The 18,846-nt window shown below is 29.4% G+C and overlaps 1 protein-coding gene and 1 non-coding gene across 3 annotated transcripts; one reads left to right on the top strand and one right to left on the bottom strand.

Annotated features, from left to right (window-relative positions):
- Positions 1 to 4,351: 4,351 nt before the first annotated feature.
- On the bottom strand, positions 4,352 to 4,423 carry Trnaw-cca. The gene has a single exon. It is a non-coding gene; the product is annotated as a tRNA-Trp (tRNA).
- A 1,395-nt stretch (positions 4,424 to 5,818) lies between these two features.
- Positions 5,819 to 11,283, top strand: LOC119608551. Of its 2 annotated transcripts, XM_037963012.1 has the most exons (5): positions 5,819 to 6,202; positions 6,268 to 6,502; positions 6,565 to 7,083; positions 8,022 to 9,869; positions 9,936 to 11,283. In XM_037963012.1, exons 1-5 carry the CDS (start codon positions 5,832 to 5,834, stop codon positions 10,458 to 10,460), a joined length of 3,498 nt encoding a protein of 1,165 aa, XP_037818940.1. In that variant the 5' UTR covers positions 5,819 to 5,831; the 3' UTR covers positions 10,461 to 11,283. The 2 variants fall into 2 exon arrangements, with proteins under 2 accessions (XP_037818940.1, XP_037818939.1); XM_037963011.1 differs by having other exon boundaries at positions 8,022 to 11,283.
- Positions 11,284 to 18,846: the final 7,563 nt, after the last annotated feature.

The following is an 18,846-nucleotide window of genomic DNA, read 5'->3' as shown; positions in this document are numbered from 1 at the left end:
CTAGTCTAGATTATAGTCTGGAGTCTAGTCTGGAGTCTAGTCTGTAGTCTGGACTATATTCCGGTCTTCAATCTGAACTATAGTCTGCCCTATAGTCTGGACTATACTCTATAGTCAGGCATAGCCATATTCTATAGTATAGTTTATAGTCGGGACTATAGTCAGGACGATTGCATGGATCATAGTATATTCTAACCTGCACTATTGTCTATAGTCTGGACGATATAGTCTGAACTATATTCCGATCAATAGTGTGGACGGTAATATAGTCTATAGTCTTGGCTATAGTTTGGTATAATTTAGTTTATAGTCTGGATTATAGTCCGGTCTATAGTCTGGGCCATAGTCTGGATTATAGTATGGAAAATAGTCTAGTCTGTCAGGACTATATTCTATAGTCAGGACCATAGTTTAGTCTATAGTCGGGACTATAGTCAGGTCGGTATTCTGGACCATTGTCTGGACTGTAGTATATGCTATAGTCTAGTCTATAGCCTGGAATATAGTCTAGTTCAGTCTATAGTTTTGACTATAATTTAATCTATAGTGTGTATTTTAGTCTATAGTGTGGACTGCAGTCTAGTCTATACTTAGTATGGACTATAGTACAAGATCTAAAGTATAGTTTTGAATATAGTCTGTTCTTTAAAGTCTGAACTATAGTATATTCTATAGCCTAAACTATTGTCTATTCTATAGTTTACACTATAGTCGATAGGTTAGTATATAGTCTAGATAGTTTAATCTATATTATGGACTATATTATGTAATCGTTTTGGACTATAGGCTAGTCATTAATCTGTGCTATTAAGTGAATATTAGTCTAGTATATAGTCTGAGTTAGACTGGAGTTTATTCTAGTGTGCCGTCTGGACTTGTAGTCTTTATTCTGAACTACAATAAATTCTATATATAGGAATATAGACGATTCTTTAATTCAAACAAAATTCTGAATTATAGACAATTCTATTTTGATGCAGTCTAATGCTCGCACATGCAGTTAAAGTTTTCCAAGCATCTCTTATTGCCAACGTTATTTTTTTAATTTAATTTTTTCTCGTTTTTTAACCATAAGCAAAAACTCACCATCCTACATTAGGATTCACCCCTTAATATGGTAATAAAAGAAAGTGGGTGTTTTGAACTGAAACTGAAAGTTCAATTTATTTTATAATGCCACTTTTTTGTTAAATGTGTATTCTTGTTTTTGGGACCATCCTTCACAGCATATGCACAAAACTGCATATTGTTTACTCAGCAACGATAAAAAACTAACTTTATTGTTTCTTTCAAAAAAAAAAAAAAATGTTATAAAAAGTTTTGAGTAATAAGAGGGAGTGAGATAGAAACAGAGTGGAAGGAAAACCTCGCACATATATGTATGCTTAAGGATACATTTGTATGTGAGATTGTTTGAGTAATTTTTAAACGGTGACAACATCATGTTTGAACAATAACATGTGGTTTATTTTTAAAACTTTTTCTTTTGTTTTTCTATAAATATTATTACTTTTTTGGGTACCTTTTCATGCCAGCGTGTGATCACAAACGCTTTAAACAATAAACTTTTGTTTGCACAAACGTATTTAATGCATCTTGGCGTTATAATTTTAGTTTTTGCTGTTAAGGAAACATAAAAAGTCATTGTATTGTCGTCGTATGCAACATGTTACCAGACACAATATGCAGGTGAATAAATTTATATGTTTTTTTCATGTTTTACAGCGAAATTTTAGTTAGAGGGCTTCGTAATAAGTGAAATGTATTTATTAAATTAATTGTTTAAAGTTCTAAATCAAGAACAAAGTATACATATTTGCATACACATATGTATGTACATACATATATCTATAGTTCAGGCTATAGACTAGACTATAAACAGACTATTGACTAGATTTTAACCCAGGCTATGGACTTAAATATAACTCAGACAATAGACTTGAATATCACCCAGACTATCGACTAGAATATAGTCAAGACCATAGATTAGACTATACTTCAGACTATAATCGAGACTGTAGACAATACTATAGGCTAGACTATAGCCCTGACTATAGACTAGACTATAGAGCAGACTATAGACTAGACTATAGACTAAACTATAGACTAGATTATAGACTAGACTATAGACTAGATTATAGACTAGACTATAGACTAGGTTATAGACTAGACTATAGACTAGATTATAGACTAGAATTCAGACTAGACTATAGACTATACTATAGTCCGGACTATTGACTAAAATATTGTCCAGATTATAAAATGTTCTAAAGTCCAGAATATAGTCTATATTCCATAATATGTATAGAATATAGCAGATTATAATTCAGTCTATATACTAGACTATAGTCCAGACTATAGACTAGGCTATATTCCAGACTATAGACTAGACTATATTCCAGACTATAGTCCAAACTAAAGACTACACTATAGTCCAGATTATATACTAGGCTATTGACTCCAGACATTACACTAGACTATAGACATTGCATTAGCATATAGTCGAAACTATTGGCTAGACTATAGCTATAGACAAGACTATAGTCCAGACTATAGACTAGACTATAGTCCAGACTATAGACTAGACTATACCCCAGACTATAGACTAGGGTATAGTCCAGACTATAGTCCAAATTATAGACTACACTATAGTCCAGACTATATACTAGGCTATTAACTCCAGACATTACACTAGACTATAGACATTGCATTAGCATATAGTCGAAACTATTGGCTAGACTATAGCTAAGACTATAAGCTAAACTATAGTCCATAATATTATAATCCATAATATAGACTAGAATATAGGACAGACTATATTCTATAGTATTAAATAAAGGTAAATTTTCTTTTTTTTTGAAAATTTTGCATAAATTTTCTATTGTTATAGGAATTTTTCCATAAATTTTCTTTTTTATAGAAAATTTTCCATAAATTTTCTTTTTATAGAAAATTTTCCATAAATTTTTTTTATAGAAAATTTTCCATAAATTTTCTTTTTATAGAAAATTTTCCATAAATTTTCTTTTTATAGAAAATTTTCCATAAATTTTCATTTTATAGAAAATTTTCCATAATTTTTCATTTTATAGAAAATTTTCCATAATTTTTCATTTTATAGAAAATTTTCCATAATTTTTCCATAAAATTTTCTTTTTATAGAAAATTTTGCATAAATTTTCTTTTTATAGAAAATTTTCCATAAATTTTCTTTTTTAGAAATTTTTCATAAATTTTCTTTTTATAGAAATTTTCCATAAATTTTCTTTTTATAGAAATTTTCCATAAATTTTCTTTTTATAGAAATTTTCCATAAATTTTCTTTTTATAGAAATTTTCCATAAATTTTCTTTTTATAGAAAATTTTCCATAAATTTTCTTTTTATAGAAAATTTTCCATAAATTTTCTTTTTATAGAAAATTTTCCATAAATTTTCTTGTTATAGAAAATTTTCCATAAATTTTCTTTTTATAGAAAATTTTCCATAAATTTTCTTTTTATAGAAAATTTTCCATAAATTTTCTTTTTATAGAAAATTTTCCATAAATTTTCTTTTTATAGAAAATTTTCCATAATTTTTCCATAAAATTTTCTTTTTATAGAAAATTTTCCATAAATTTTCTTTTTATAGAAAATTTTCCATAAATTTTCTTTTTATAGAAAATTTTCCATAAATTTTCTTTTCATAGAAAATTTTCCAGAAATTTTCATTTTATAAAAAATTTTCCATAATTTTTCCATAAAATTTTCTTTTTGTAGAAAATTTTCCATAAATTTTCCTTTTATAGAAAATTTTCCATAAAATTTTCTTTTTATAGAAAATTTTCCATAAAATTTTCTTTTTATAGAAAATTTTCCATAAAATTTTCTTTTTATAGAAAATTTTCCATAAATTTCCTTTTTACAGAAAATTCTCCATAAATTTTCTTTTTATAGAAAATTTTCCATAAATTTTCTTTTTATAGAAAATTTTCCATAAATTTTCTTTTTATAGAAAATTTTCCATAAATTTTCTTTTTATAAAAAATTTTCCATAAATTTTCTTTTTAAAGAAAATTTTCATAAAATTTTCTTTTTATAGAAAATTTTCATAAAATTTTCTTTTTATAGAAAATTTTCATAAAATTTTCTTTTTATAGAAAATTTTCATAAAATTTTCTTTTTATAGAAAATTTTCATAAAATTTTCTTTTTATAGAAAATTTTCATAAAATTTTCTTTTTATAGAAAATTTTCAAAAAGTTTCTTTTTATATAAAATTTTTAATAAATTTTCTTTTATATAAAATTTTTAATAAATTTTCTTTTATAAATTACAATTTGATTTAAGAATTAAAAAAAAGTATTTCGCTTGACCCCGACGTGATTTGAACACGCAACCTTCTGATCTGGAGTCAGACGCGCTACCGTTGCGCCACGGAGTCACTTAATTCTACGAAATATCGTTTGCCTTATTAATAAAGCACAGCTGATCAGTAAAAGCTTTTAAGTTGTGTATATTTTCGTTGTGGTGTTTATTATTAAATTTAGCGTCCATTCAACTTCCACTAAAACGAATCTTAAAAGCTAATTTAATTTAATTCTTGTCGGTCCGTCCGTTTGTGTATAAATTATTTGTTTGCTGTTGGCAGTCAGTCAAACAGTTGGTCGTATGTTCGCTGATATGTTTTGCACTTTTTTGTTTGATGTGTTTATTTTATAATTAAATTTGATTAAATTAAATTTATTAGTCTTGTCATGTTTGTTGTTGTTGCTGTCTAAATGTTAGAGATAAGATAATTAATTAAATTTAATTTCTGACTTGTTTAGCGGTTTGGTATTTATGCCAAACGGCACAGGTGGTAAATTGAATTTCTAAAGGGTTAATGATTTACTATTTACTTTTGTTGAAAATAGTTTTTAAAGAAACTAAAATATATATTTACAGAATTAAGGAAACATTAAGACTTTTACCATAGATTAGTCCATATGTACATATATCTAGTATATTTACTAGTACATTGGCTTGTTCATAGGCTAATGCACAGACTTGTCAGTGAACTAGTCTATAGAGGAGTCCATAGTAGTTTTCGTTATATTTTTAGGTTTGTTAAACAAATATTGAAATTTCCTTTCACTATTATTCCTTTCATAATATTTACGAACTTTCCATATTCTGAATGATTTTATTCATACTATTTATTACAAAATCCATTACAGTTATATGTATATTATTTTTTTCTCTCCCTGTAGGTGATTTTCATTCAAAGCTATGAAAATTCTTTCATTAAATCATTAAAATATCTTTCTTTTCAACCAATATCAAACCAATATTAGAAAAAATGTTTTACAACTTTGTGGGTAGATTGTAATCGTTATTTTTGGCACACATTTTGGTTTTATTTTAGAAATAGCAAAAGTACATATTAAATGGCTTTTACCTTTCTCCTCCATTATAGTCAAAGTTCATAGAAATGACCATAAAGTCAAGGCATTGATTATGCTGTCTGGACTAAAAGAAATGAAGAAAAATGAGAAAATACATAACAGGATTTATTAGAAAATCTATTATTAGACACAAATATAAAATTTATGGGGAATTTAACAATAAATTCTTTTAACTTGTTAGTAGCTTACAGTTGCACAGTGTGTAGATGAAGTTTATAAGATATTACAGTTATTTCAACACTAAAAATCTAATAATAATCTATGCAATGGTTGTAAATCACTAGTTTATATGTACTACCATTTCTTAACTGAGACCTTTTACAGTTATCTTGGACTAATTTTAATATTTACTGTTTACAAACTTTTTCCATATTAATTTCATTTCCAGAAGATGTTCCTATAGAAATGGCCAAAATTTCACGACGTGCTGTTGCCTCGTCGTCTTCAAATAGTGCTGCGATAACGTCGTCTTCTTCCTCTACATCTGCACATACGTCATCATTGTCGTCGTCTGGATCAGCAGCCGCCACCGCCTCATATAAGACGTCACAGCAGGCAGTATCTTTCGAAGGTCGTACAAATGCCAATAGTATTTTAAATGAAGGTAAATCGGCGAGATCGGTACCCTCGGGTGCAACACATTTTATTGATACTCCTTTGGGTGGTTATGCGAGTGCCTCAGCTACAGTTACTGCTACGCCATATCCATTACGAAATGATGGTACACAATTTACAACAACACATAGTAATGTGTATGCCTATACAACAACGACTGGGTAAGATCGGCCTATATATCTACTATCCACACTTTCCAGATCTTAATAATATTATCTTTGTTTAGACCTAATAATAATATGCCGTATACTGCCTCACCCCTGCCTCCAAATAATGCAACTATACAAGAGCAATTATATCAACAGGAACGTGACCGCATACGTAGGGAATTCTTTGAGACATATGACGTTATGACCGGTGTTCGTATAGCCGCTACTTTGGGTGGTTTCTTTGGTCTTATGGTGTTCTTGATAGTGTGGAAAAGTCGCAGTAGCTCAAATGAAACTTTAAAGGTTTTGAAAGTAAGTTTTTATCGAAAATCATAAAAAAACGTTTATTAAATTTCCTTTATATATGTTCGCAGGATCCAAAAATGGCTGCAGTTGCCGCGGTTTGCATGCAAGAAGAAGAGGAACGCGAAATACAAGAAGCCATGGTTGCTACCGGTATGTCAATATATCCCGATGAATATGATACTATACTCTATAGACGTCAACGAATGCTTTCCCTGGGCAATGTCAGTGCACCGCCTATGCTTAATAGAGGCTTTCGTTTCTCTTCGGTGGGCGGTGGCTATAGCAGTTTGCTGGAACCACCAAGAAGATTTTCCTTTTCTGCCGCTTCGGGTGCATTGAGTATAGGTGGCGGTAGCTATGCCGGCAGTAGAAGGCGTAGTGGTTCGGAAACTTCACGTATATTTAGTAATTACCCTATGGGTAGTAGTTTTGGTACCGATGACTATTTTGTCGAAACGGATGATGAATTGGAAAACGGTGATTATCAGCAGCGAGAGACTACGGTTCATATGGAAGATGTGGGGAAACGTTATAAGCGCACGGATTCGGTTAAGAGTAAACAGGGGTTTCTTGAAGTGCCGTTAATGGTAAGAGTTGTTATGGAGCTTATAGTCTGTTTTTAGGCGGGTAATTCAGAAAGTCTGGAAAAAATTTCATAATTAAAGTTATCGGAATTTAGTTTTCGAATGATTTACATATCTTTAATAGAATAGAGTTTTTTTAATCAATCTACTCTTATCAATCGATACTTTTCATAATCTTTAATATTGCTCTAAAATATTTCCTAAAATTAGTTACTCCGATTCTAAGAATTTTTCAGCGAAAGTTATATTGCTTTCGCTTAAAATCAGAAAGCTTTTACCTCTATTATGGTATTTTTTCCAGACTTTTACTTACAGCTTTTGTTCATATTCATATTAGTTATAGTTTCCTTTCCTTAAGTTCTTTGACTTTATAATTTATTTCTTTTACTCAGGAGTCGTTCTCCCTAACATTTAACGATTTTTTAGCCAGTTTCTTATATTTTCCAACTTGGTTGTCTGATCTTAAAATAAAGTTTACCTAATTCAATAATAAAAAAAAAAATATTTCACTTCTTTTTTTAACACTTTTTCTTTGTATCTCTTATACTCTTTCTTTCTCTCTCTCTCTCTCTATCTCTCGTTTTCTTACTACTCTTCTAACTTACTATATCTCACTATATATGTATATCTCTCTCTTTCTTCTTCCGTTCATTTTCTCAAAAAGGATACGAATTTTTTCTAAGTCCAAACAAATTACAAAAACAAAAAAAAAAAACTAGAAAAAGTTTTAAGCTGGTCTTTTAGTCAGTCTTAAACAACCTTAAAGCAAGCCAAACAAAGTCTTTGAATAACCCATCATACATCTCAATCATTGAACACACGGATAATTTGGGATAGTTTTCTTAATCATGGTAGTTTTCATAGACCGTTGCTAAATGTTAAAATAAAGTAATATTATTTATTTAATCCCAATACAAATTTCTCCTCTCCTTAATAAACAGGGTCAAGACTCGCGACGCAGTAGCGCCATAACCTGCTGCAGCACTGATAGTTCTTATTTGGAAAGACGTTCTTCTGCCTTTACGTTGGGTATGTCAAACCTGCCGCCTTCATTACAGCGAAAATGTTCAACAGCTTCACGAGCATCGAGTACCGATATATGGGATTATTATTATCCCGATATACAAGTTATACAGCCCACTCCCAAGCCATCACCTTGCCCCTCCGAACGCAGTATCTACGAACAATTGCTGGCTCAGACACAAACGCCCACACCATCACAGCAGCAGCAAACTCAGGCTTCCAAAACAACGACTACAACTATAGCAATGGAAACATCATTGCGAGGTCTGGCCACGGTAACCACAGCCAGTAAACCAGCCTCCAAACCTATTACATCGCTAACAACAACGGCTTCAGCAACTGCCAATGGTTTGGCGTCATCGAAAGCAGCCGTTACGCCCACAACTTCCAATCAGTTTATACGAAAGCATAGTATAGCATTCTATGATCCAGAAAGTGCTCAGTCTGGTCGCAAACAACAAATTCACTCAATAAGCGCCGACACCGTAGATGTCTATCCCTATAATCAACCGTTGACTGAAAGAGGTATTTATGATGCTTCGAAACCAGCACAATCAGCTCCTCCGGTGGGGGTGCATCATGGCTTCCGTTTTTCGGATTCCCCCACTGAGGAACTGCGTCTTAATGTGAAACGCAAAATTGCGGTAATGGAACTTCCACGCATACCATATCCCGAACAGGATACGCCGCCCAGTTTAGCGGCCTTTGCCTGTGAAAATAACAATAGTTTTCCATATTCAAATTCCGCAGCTGCCAAGGCTGCGGCTAATGCCGCCAATTCGAGTAGCATCAGTATTGATAGCACCCCCTTAAGTATTGATAAGCTCAATGGTAGTGGTAGTTTGGGTACTATTTCTGCCAAGGCTTTATTTAATGCCGATAAGAGAGCCCCTTTGGCATCATTAAGTTCCTTTAAGATTTCATCTTTGGAATATCAAGATTCTGAACTAAGATCTATGGATGAAGATTCGGTATTTCTGGATAGTGTGGCAGATACCGATGAAGATATGCAGCAGTTAAGCAGCGACAGTGAAGAAGCCAGTTTTCCCGAAGAGCAAAATTTGGAAGCTGCAGAGAGTTTGGTAACAGCGACTAAGCAACAGGATATTGTGGAACCCCCTGCCACCGTGACAAGAACCACGAGTGCAACCACATCAAGATATCCCCTGGAAAAACGTTACAGTTTAGAAGTTTCCAATGCCAACACTCCAATAACCACTGATTCGCCCACGGTAGGGGGAATTGTCAGTGGTATACCTATAACTGCCAGTGCGCGTGTACGTAGATCATTGTTACAGCGTCATCGCACCATAAGTGTGTCTTCCAGTGATCGCGTAGCTTTACTGGGTCAGCCTCTAAAAGAATTTTCCTCGAGTATAGCTCAAACATCAAATACGTCATTTGATACCAAACAGCAGACACCTTTGGAAACCCATTTTGGTGCCATCATTTGTACAAACAGTCCTCCAACACATCCCCGGCGAGCGCAACTACTGCAGCAGTACAGCGACCCACAAAGTCTGCCAACAACCACAACTACTACCACAAACACCACAGAGGAGGATACCTGCTCTACCCTCAATACCGAAGTGGGCATGGGCCCTGACAATGTGGCTGATATACGCGATACAATAACAGGCGGCAGCACTGAAACTGTAGCAATGGGTAGTAGCACTACGAGGGGCTCCACTAGCCTTACCCAGCACAGTAGTTTAAATACGGTTGTGAGTTTTGGTCGTTCCAGTCCTTTCGGTGATTCACAGCACGTAAGTATCAAAGATGTCTCACAATTACATTTCCCAAATCATCTTCAACATTATCATCATTTACAGCTGCATCAGAATCGGCTTCACCAACAACAAAAACAACAACATCATCATCAGCATTCTCTGCAAAAACTGCCAATTTCAACATCAACCCAATATGATCCTTGTGCCTCTTCTATTTCCGATTCTTTTATACAAACAAAGGAACCTTTAATAAAAATGCCTTCTTCTCTTAAAAGCCTGATACTACAACATAAACCATCATCAGCTACACAACAACAACATCAACACACTGTTACACCCATAACAATAAGCCGCAGTGCCACAAATCTTACCTATACCGATTCTACACCCCACACACCCGACGATTATTTTGCATTCGAAACACAACATAGTCCTTGTCCTTCGGTAATGCTAGAATTACCCCTCATCCGTCTGCCAACCGAAGATAGTTCGACCGAGAACTCACAAGCATCTGAACATACTAAAGGTGCCGATCAGGAGCTTAGTCGTGGCTGTAAGAATGATCAACCTAGTGATCCTAGTTTACCGGGTTCATCACGTAAATGGTCCAAAGAAACATTATTCTAGCTAACAGTTCTTCTAAGTCTATCATCAACATCATCAGTTTGTTTACTTTCTAATATTGTTCGTCTTCGACATTTGACAGCTTTCATTTTAAAGATCACCACTTTGCATGAGAACATATAAAAAATGAATATTAAATATGGCGGTATAAAGTTACTTTAGATAGATAGAGCTATAGAGGAATTTTAATTTATTTTAAGAATTTTGGGATAGTTTTTCTTTTAAAAATAAAGTTTGGATTAAAAATTTTGTTAGAAATTTAAAATGATATTTAGATGTTTGTATAAACGATCGAAACGATTTACTTTAATTGACTTATTCACAACAATCTACCGAAGTTTTATAGAACAAATTTTGTTAGATCGGTTCTGTTGTTAGATCTTACAACGTTGGCAGTAAAATGTGCGGAAAATTTCTAACAACAATGTCAACATAGAAATGTCAATACAACGTTGCGAAAGAAAAATTGCAAGTTCACACGATTGTTAGACATTTTCTGCACAATTTACTGACAACGTTGTAAGATTTGACAAACGTGTATCACAGCTTTTAGTTTGCTATATATTATAATCATAGATACCGAATTTAAACTTACAATTTAAAGTTTTGTGTTAAAGGGACAGTTTAAACTTGTGTCCTTAACTTACAGTTTAAAATTGTATTTTAAACTCACAGTTTAAACTTGTATCTTAATCTTACAGTTTTAACTTCTGTCTTAAACTAACAGTTTAATGTTTTGTATTAAACTTACAGTTTAAACTTGTGTCTTAAACTTACACTTTAAACTTGTGTCTTAAACTTATACTTTAAACTTGTGTCTTAAACTTACAGTTTAAACTTGTGTCTTAAACTTACACTTTAAACTTGTGTCTTAAACTTACAGTTTAAACTTGTGTCTTAAACTTGTTTCTTAAACTTACAGTTTAAAATTTTGCCTTTAACCTACAGTTTAGACTTGTGTCATAAAATAACAGTTTAAACTTGTGTCCTTAACTTACAGTTAAACTTGTGTCTTAAACTTACAGTTTGAACTTGTGTCTTAAACTTACAGTTTAAACTTATATCTTAAACTGTTTAAACTTGTGTCGTAAACAGTTAAAACTTGTGTATTTAACATACAGTTTAAACATTTGTCATAAACTTTCAGTTAAAACTTGTATCATAAACTTTCAGTTAAAACTTGTATCATAATCTTACAGTTTAAACTTGTGTTTTAAACTTACAGTTTAAACTTGTATCTTAAACTTACAGTTTAACTTGTGTATTTAACATTCAGTTTCACCTTGTATCATAAACTTACAGTTAAAACTTGTATCATAAACTTGCAGTTTAGTCTTGTGTCATAAACTTACAGTTTAAACTTGTGTTTTAAACTTACGCTTTAAACTTGTATCTTAAACTTACAGTTTTAACTTGTATCTTAAACTTACAGTTTAAACAAGTGTCTTTAACTTACAGTTTAAATCTAAGTCATAAACTTACAGTTTAAACTTGTGTTTTAAACTTATAGTTTTAACTTGTCTTTAACTTACAGTTTAAACCTAAGTCATAAACTTACAGTTTAAACTTGTGTCGTAAACTTTTTGTTCAAAATTTGAAGCATAAACTGACACTTTAAACATGAGGTTTAAACAAGTTTAACTAGCAGGTTTAAACATCAATTACAATTAGTTTAATCGTTTAAAAATCAATGTAATACAAGTGTAAATATAAATCATTTGTTAAATTTTGATACACTTCTTACATTACACTCCATTGCCCCCCAAAATAAATAAATTCCTTTACAGCTCTGTTAATCAAAACCAGCAAAATAAATTCATAATTTTCATCATGATAATAAGGGATAAATACATATTTTCTGTGCAATTTAATAAGGAATTTATATATAAATAATATAAAATAATAAATAAATAAAACAATTTAAATAATTAATTTTATATATAAAAAGAGCTTGTTGTTAATTTTTATTATTAAACAATATTATTATAATTATAACAATTACACAATGTGACAAAATTACAAAAAGTGTATTTGCCCTACATGTGATCTAGTGATCTAGTGATCTAGTCTAGTAGTGTAGTTTACAACACCATATTTAGAAATGGATATACCTCGAGAATCGAGAGTTTTTCCGAGGTAGATTAAAAATTCCAAATAGGGTGGAGTGATCTACAACTGTCACATGTTGAGTATTGCTTTGCTGTCACACAGTGTTATTAATTAGTCTATTAATTAGTAATTAGTGAAATTGGAGAATTGAATGCAGTAAAATCAGTCAGTATTTAAATACGAAAAAAGTCCTTTTTGAAAAAAAACCAAATAAAATAAGAAAAAAATTGGAAAAACAAAACATTTAGCCTTTAAGTAAAAAGAACGTTAGTAATTGAAAAAAACTGAAACCAAAGAAGCAGTTAAAATATTTAAACACATTTGGATGTTGTTTTTATTGTTTTAGTATTTAAAAATAATTTTTGAAAAAAAAAAGAAAAACGTTATTTTGCCATGCAAAATTTTAGTTAAAATTTTGGTTTCCTTTTTTATTTAAAAAAAAATTAAATTAAGTTATGGTCTTATTTAATGAATATTTAAAGAAATAATAGTTAGATTTTTCTTTAAATATTTGCTTAATATGACCTTATTTTATAAAATATTAATAAAAACAAATTAAGAAATATATATATTAGTCAAGAGACTGTTTGTTACTCTGTGTTAGATGAAATCTACTTTAAAAAAAAATCGTATTCTTTTACTTTCATAAACATACTTTTATGTGTCTTTACTCTAAGGTTTCTCTTTATACGGTTTCTTAGTTGAACAATAGAAAAATTTTGAATTAAAGATTGTGTATTTGCTGTATTTGGAAAGATTTTTAGAATATCTTCTGCATTTAAATAGTTGAATTACAAACCTATAATCATATTTCCTGAAGACCTACTAAATTTGTAATATTTATCGTATAGTAGAGACAAATAAAAATGAGAGTCGTTACGACTATAAATCATTCTATAGTCGAGATTGTAGTCCAATCTGTATTCGATGCAATAGACCAAAATATAGTCCACACTACATATAGACCAATCTATAGACGACCAATTTATAGTTGAGATTATAGACTATCGAGGCTATATATATTCTATAGTCGATACTTTAGATCAGTCCATAGTCAATAATTTATACCAATCTATAGTTGAGACTATATATTATATAGTTGAAACTATAGAATAGTCTATAGCCGTGTTTTAGAATAGTCTAATTTCGAAACTATTATCGATACTAGAATAGTCTATAGTTTTGTCCATAGAATAGTCTATAGTCGTTACTATAGAATAATTTATAGTCGTTACTATAGAATAGTCTATAGTCGTAGTTGTGACTATAAAATAGTCTATAGTCGTGACCATATAATGGTCTATAGTCGTGACTATACAATAGTCTATAGTCGTGAATATACAATAGTCTATAGTCGTTACTATAGAATAGTTTATAGTCGTTTTATAGAATAGTCTATAGTCGTGACTATAGAATAGTCTATAGTCATGACTATAGAATAGTCTATAGTTGTGACCAAAGAATAGACTATAGTTCTGACTAAAGAATAATCTATAGTTGTGACTATAGAATAGTATTTAGTTGTGACTATAAAATAGTCTATAGTCGTAACTTTAGAATAGTCTATAGTCGTGTCTATAGAATAGTCTAAGCCGTGTTTTAGAATAGTCTATAGTAGAAGCTATAGTCGATACTATAGACCAATCTATAGTCGATACTATACACAGATCTATAGAAGACTATGGAATACTCTATAGAATAGAGTAGTTCTTAGTTGTGGCAATGGAATAGTCTATAATCATTACTATAGAACTGCTTATAGGCGTTACTATAGAATATTCTATATCGTGACTATAGAATAGTCTATAGTCGTGACTATAGAATAATATATAGTTGTGACTATAAAATAGTCTATAGTCGTAACTATAGAATAGTTTATAGTCGCGACTATAGAATAGTCTATAGTGGTGACTAAAAAATAGTCTATAGTTGTGACTATAGAATAGTCTATAGTCGTTTCTACAGAATAGTCTATAGTCGTGAGTATAGAATAGTCTATAGTCGTGACTCTAGAATAGTCTATAGTTGTGACTATAGAATAGTCTATAGTCGTTTCTATAGAATAGTCTATAGTCGTGACTCTAGAATAGTCTATAGTCGTGACTCTAGAATAGTCTATAGTTGTAACTATAGAATAGTATATTGTCATTTCTATAGAATAGTCTATAGTCGTGAGTATAGAATAGTCTATAGTCGTGACTATAGAATGGCCTATAGTTGTGACTATACAATAGAATAGAATAGTGTATAGAATAGTCTACTGTATAGTCTATAGATGAGACTAGTCTAGTCGTAACTATAGACCAGTATAATGTCGATACTATTGACCATTCTCTAGTCGAACCTATAGTCTGTAGTCGATACTTTAGGGCAGATTATAAACGAGATATAGACTAGTTTACAGATGAGTCCTTAGACGTGACTACTCTCCAGCCTATAGTCAAAAGTATAGACAAATCCGATACTATAGACTACAGATCAGTGTATAGTCGAGACTATAGTCTCCAGTTGACGGAATTCGGAAAACAAATTACTCCTTTTGGAAAATCAACGAAGCTAAAATTCAATCTCACCAGACAGCATTTATACGATCTTTCTTCGCAATTTTCTAATTGTTTGCCACATACCACACATACATACATACATATGTACTTTAGGTTCAAACGAAATTTTTCATAAAAAAAATTAAATCAAAATACCAAAATTTATAGAACATTTCAAATCTACTGCAACTCATATACCTGATTAAATAAAACATGAAAAAGCACTTTCTAATATTTAAAGAAAAATACTGGAAAATGTAATACAAACAACAAAAATGCACCAATAATATCAAAAATAAATAAACAACAGAAAACTAATGTAGAAATGTAAACAAAAAAAAAATAATAATATTTTCATACCACTTCATACAAAAAAAATAAATAAATAATAGAAATATTTTTTAGAAACTAAGAGCCAACAAGAGTAGTATGAATAAATAAAAATAATAATTATAATAAAACCAAAAAAATAATAATAATTTCCTAAAATCATCCCACCTATCAAGCATCTATTTTTCTACTTAATAAAAAGAAAATTAATCAAAAAATCTGTAATACATAAAAAAAGAAAATAAATAGGAACTTATTTTTTAAATAAATGAATAAATAAAAAAATTAACCTGAATAGTCTGTTTCATCTCTAGAATAAAATGCAAGGAAATATTAATTTGTAATAAATAATATAACAAAAATACATAAATACATATTACTACTATTTTGTACCAAATTTGACAACCAAATGAGAATTACAATACAAGCAGAAAATTCTTTTAAAAAGAAATGAAGTAAAGTTTTGAACAAAAAAAAAGAAAGCTTTTAAAAATAAAGCTTTTTTGAAAGAGTTTTCATTGAGAATTATACAATAATTTACAGCTCAAATTTTCAAATAATAACTTTTAAGCTTAATTTTTCTAAAAGTTTTCTTTTTAAGAAACTACAAACTGCTGCACTAAAGCTTGTCTGCTATTATAACTGTAAACAAAATTACAAAAATAATAAAAAAAGAAAGCTTTTAAAAATAAAGCTGTTTTTGAAAGAGTTTTCATTGAGAATTATACAATAATTTAAAGCTCAAATTTTCAAATAATAACTTTTAAGCTTAATTTTTGTAAAAGTTTTCTTTTTAAGAAACTACAAACAGCTGCACTAAAGCTTGTCTGCTATTATAACTGTAGACAAAATTACAAAAATAATAAATTTTGTTTTAGGAAATAAATCAAAAACTATAATTAATATAAAAAATATAAATACAATTTGTTAAATATTAATTTTGTTTTTATATTATTTTCTTTTTAAATAAAAAAAATGCTGAATGAAGATCGTAAACATAATTATTAGTTACTTATAAAATAAATTAATATTAAAAATAAATATAAAACAAACAAAAAATGTTGTAGTCCCATATTTAAGAATTGTTCAATGATTAGAATCTATAAATAAACAACAAAACCAAAATAAAGAAAAGTTATTTATTAAAAAATAAACAAAAACTAAAAAAATAATAATAAAATGTAGTGGAACCAATTGTTTGATAAAAAAAAGTAATATTAATGTTAAAAATATATAGAATTTAAGTTATATGGTGAGAAAATCAAATCAACAAATATAAATTCTGTATTATTCGAAAAATTTTCCAAATTTAAGAAGAATTTATAAGAAAATTTCAATTTGCAATACAAAACTGAATACAATTTAAGAAACATTTTTATTATAAACGAATCGTGTTTAATTTTATAATATTTTACGCCATCTTTCTTTTCATATCAACATCTTTTCTTTTACACTTATACCATTTTCTTATGTAAAATTTATAATTCTGATATTTTAGGCAAACCATCAAAAGTCGAGAATAAAGATCACACTATCTACACCAATCTATAGTTGAAAATATATAACCAATCTATTCCTTCACATCTGAAGATTTTTTAAATCTCTAAATTTATAATTTATTTCCGATTTCGATTTCGTTAACAACTAATTTTTGTTGTTATTTAAAACGAATCGTAATCTTTATAACAGTTTCTTTCTAAAAACGCTAACATGTTTAAAATCGTTTAAAAGTTGTGACAGTTATTACTATACTCTCTGACCTTTAACTTATATGGACCATAAACACAACAGAAATTACTAATTTTGAGAAAATAATTCATTTTAGACTTGTACATAGATAAGTCAATAGACCAATCCATCGGTTATTCAATAGTCTAGACTATAGACTTTCCAATATACCAGTATATACATATACTCGCCTATAGATAAGGCCATAGAATAGCCAATAAACTAGCCCATGGACTTGCCTACTCCATTAGTCATTAAGCAAGTCAATAGATCAACATGTCAGTAGACTCGTGTATAGAGTGAATTAGTCAATAGATTAACAATAGAATAGTCCATAGACTATCCAATAGACTAGTTCATTAGTCTATAGACTAAACAATTGACTAGTCTCTAAACTAAAGAAAAGGCCATTCTATAGACTAAACAATAGTCCTCAGACTAGCCAATAAGCTATCAATAAGCAAGTTCATATATTAGTCTATAAAATAGTCAATAAACTTGCCAAAAGACTAGTATATAGAATAGTCAATTCACTAGTCCATGGATTAGTCAACAGATCACACAATAGAATATTCCATAGACTAGTTTATTGACTATCCAATAAACAAGTTCATAGATTAGTCTATAGACTTAACAATAGACTAGTCTATAGAGCAATAAACTATATGTATATACTAAACAATAGACTAGTCTATGGACTAGCTAATATATTAGTCTATATACTAGCGCCAAAAGACCAGTATTTAGACTAAGCAATAGACTAGACCATAGACTTTGAAAATTTCCGAAAAGTAAGAATAACTTTGATAACAAGATCTTTTAAAACTTTTGACATTTGCATGGGACCTTAGATAAATAGACAGCGAAATTTTTAACAACTCGTTTAATTTCTAAGGGCCAATCTTTAGGTGAAAGATTAGCGATTAAATTAAAATTAATCCTCGAAAGATGTTTTTGAGTACTCAATTAGTTAATTTTTTAATCTTAAGCACGAAATGCAAAAGTATAAACAGCTGATGCAAAAAAATTAACAAAATTTTTATAAATATAAACATTAAAATACTTTATTTATTGATTAGTATAAATTATGGACACTCCCAAATACATTTTTTGTTTTTAATTTAAGTTTTCATTAATTTTCATGTTAAATTTACAATTGTCTTCTTCTTTTTATAAAATATGCATTGTTTTGATAACAAACAGTGAAGTTTTCTGTTATTTTGTATGGCAACACTGCGAAGTTTAATCTTGTACTCAAAAACATCAAAGGGGATTAACATAAGATTAAATTTATTTTTAGATTAACTAATCTGATTATTAATTGGCATTTGATTACCATCTCAAAAACTCGCTCTAAAGGATTCTCAACTTGTTTCACTTTTTCGAAAGTTCAAATTTAAAATTTTGCCAATAATTAAGCAATTCGTATCTTTAAAACTATTTTTTTTTTCAATATTTCCATAACATTTCTCTGTTAAAAACTGAAATCATTCTATTAACTCTTAAAACATGGTGTAAAATTTTATAACAAAACTATAATTTATTAAATTATTTATTTATTAAAAATAAAACAAATTAAATTCGTAAAATAATATGATTGATGCTACAGTATTAAGGAAAATCAGTTAAGGCATTTATGATATAGTTTAACAAAATAAATTTAATAAAAAAATTAAAAA

The sequence above is a fragment of the Lucilia sericata genome, unplaced genomic scaffold, assembly GCF_015586225.1.
Source record: "Lucilia sericata isolate MDLA Ls3-8-SP2 unplaced genomic scaffold, ASM1558622v1 Contig000848F_arrow, whole genome shotgun sequence".
In the NCBI taxonomy this organism is placed as follows: domain Eukaryota; kingdom Metazoa; phylum Arthropoda; class Insecta; order Diptera; family Calliphoridae; genus Lucilia; species Lucilia sericata.
This window is presented reverse-complemented; position numbering and strand designations above follow the sequence as displayed.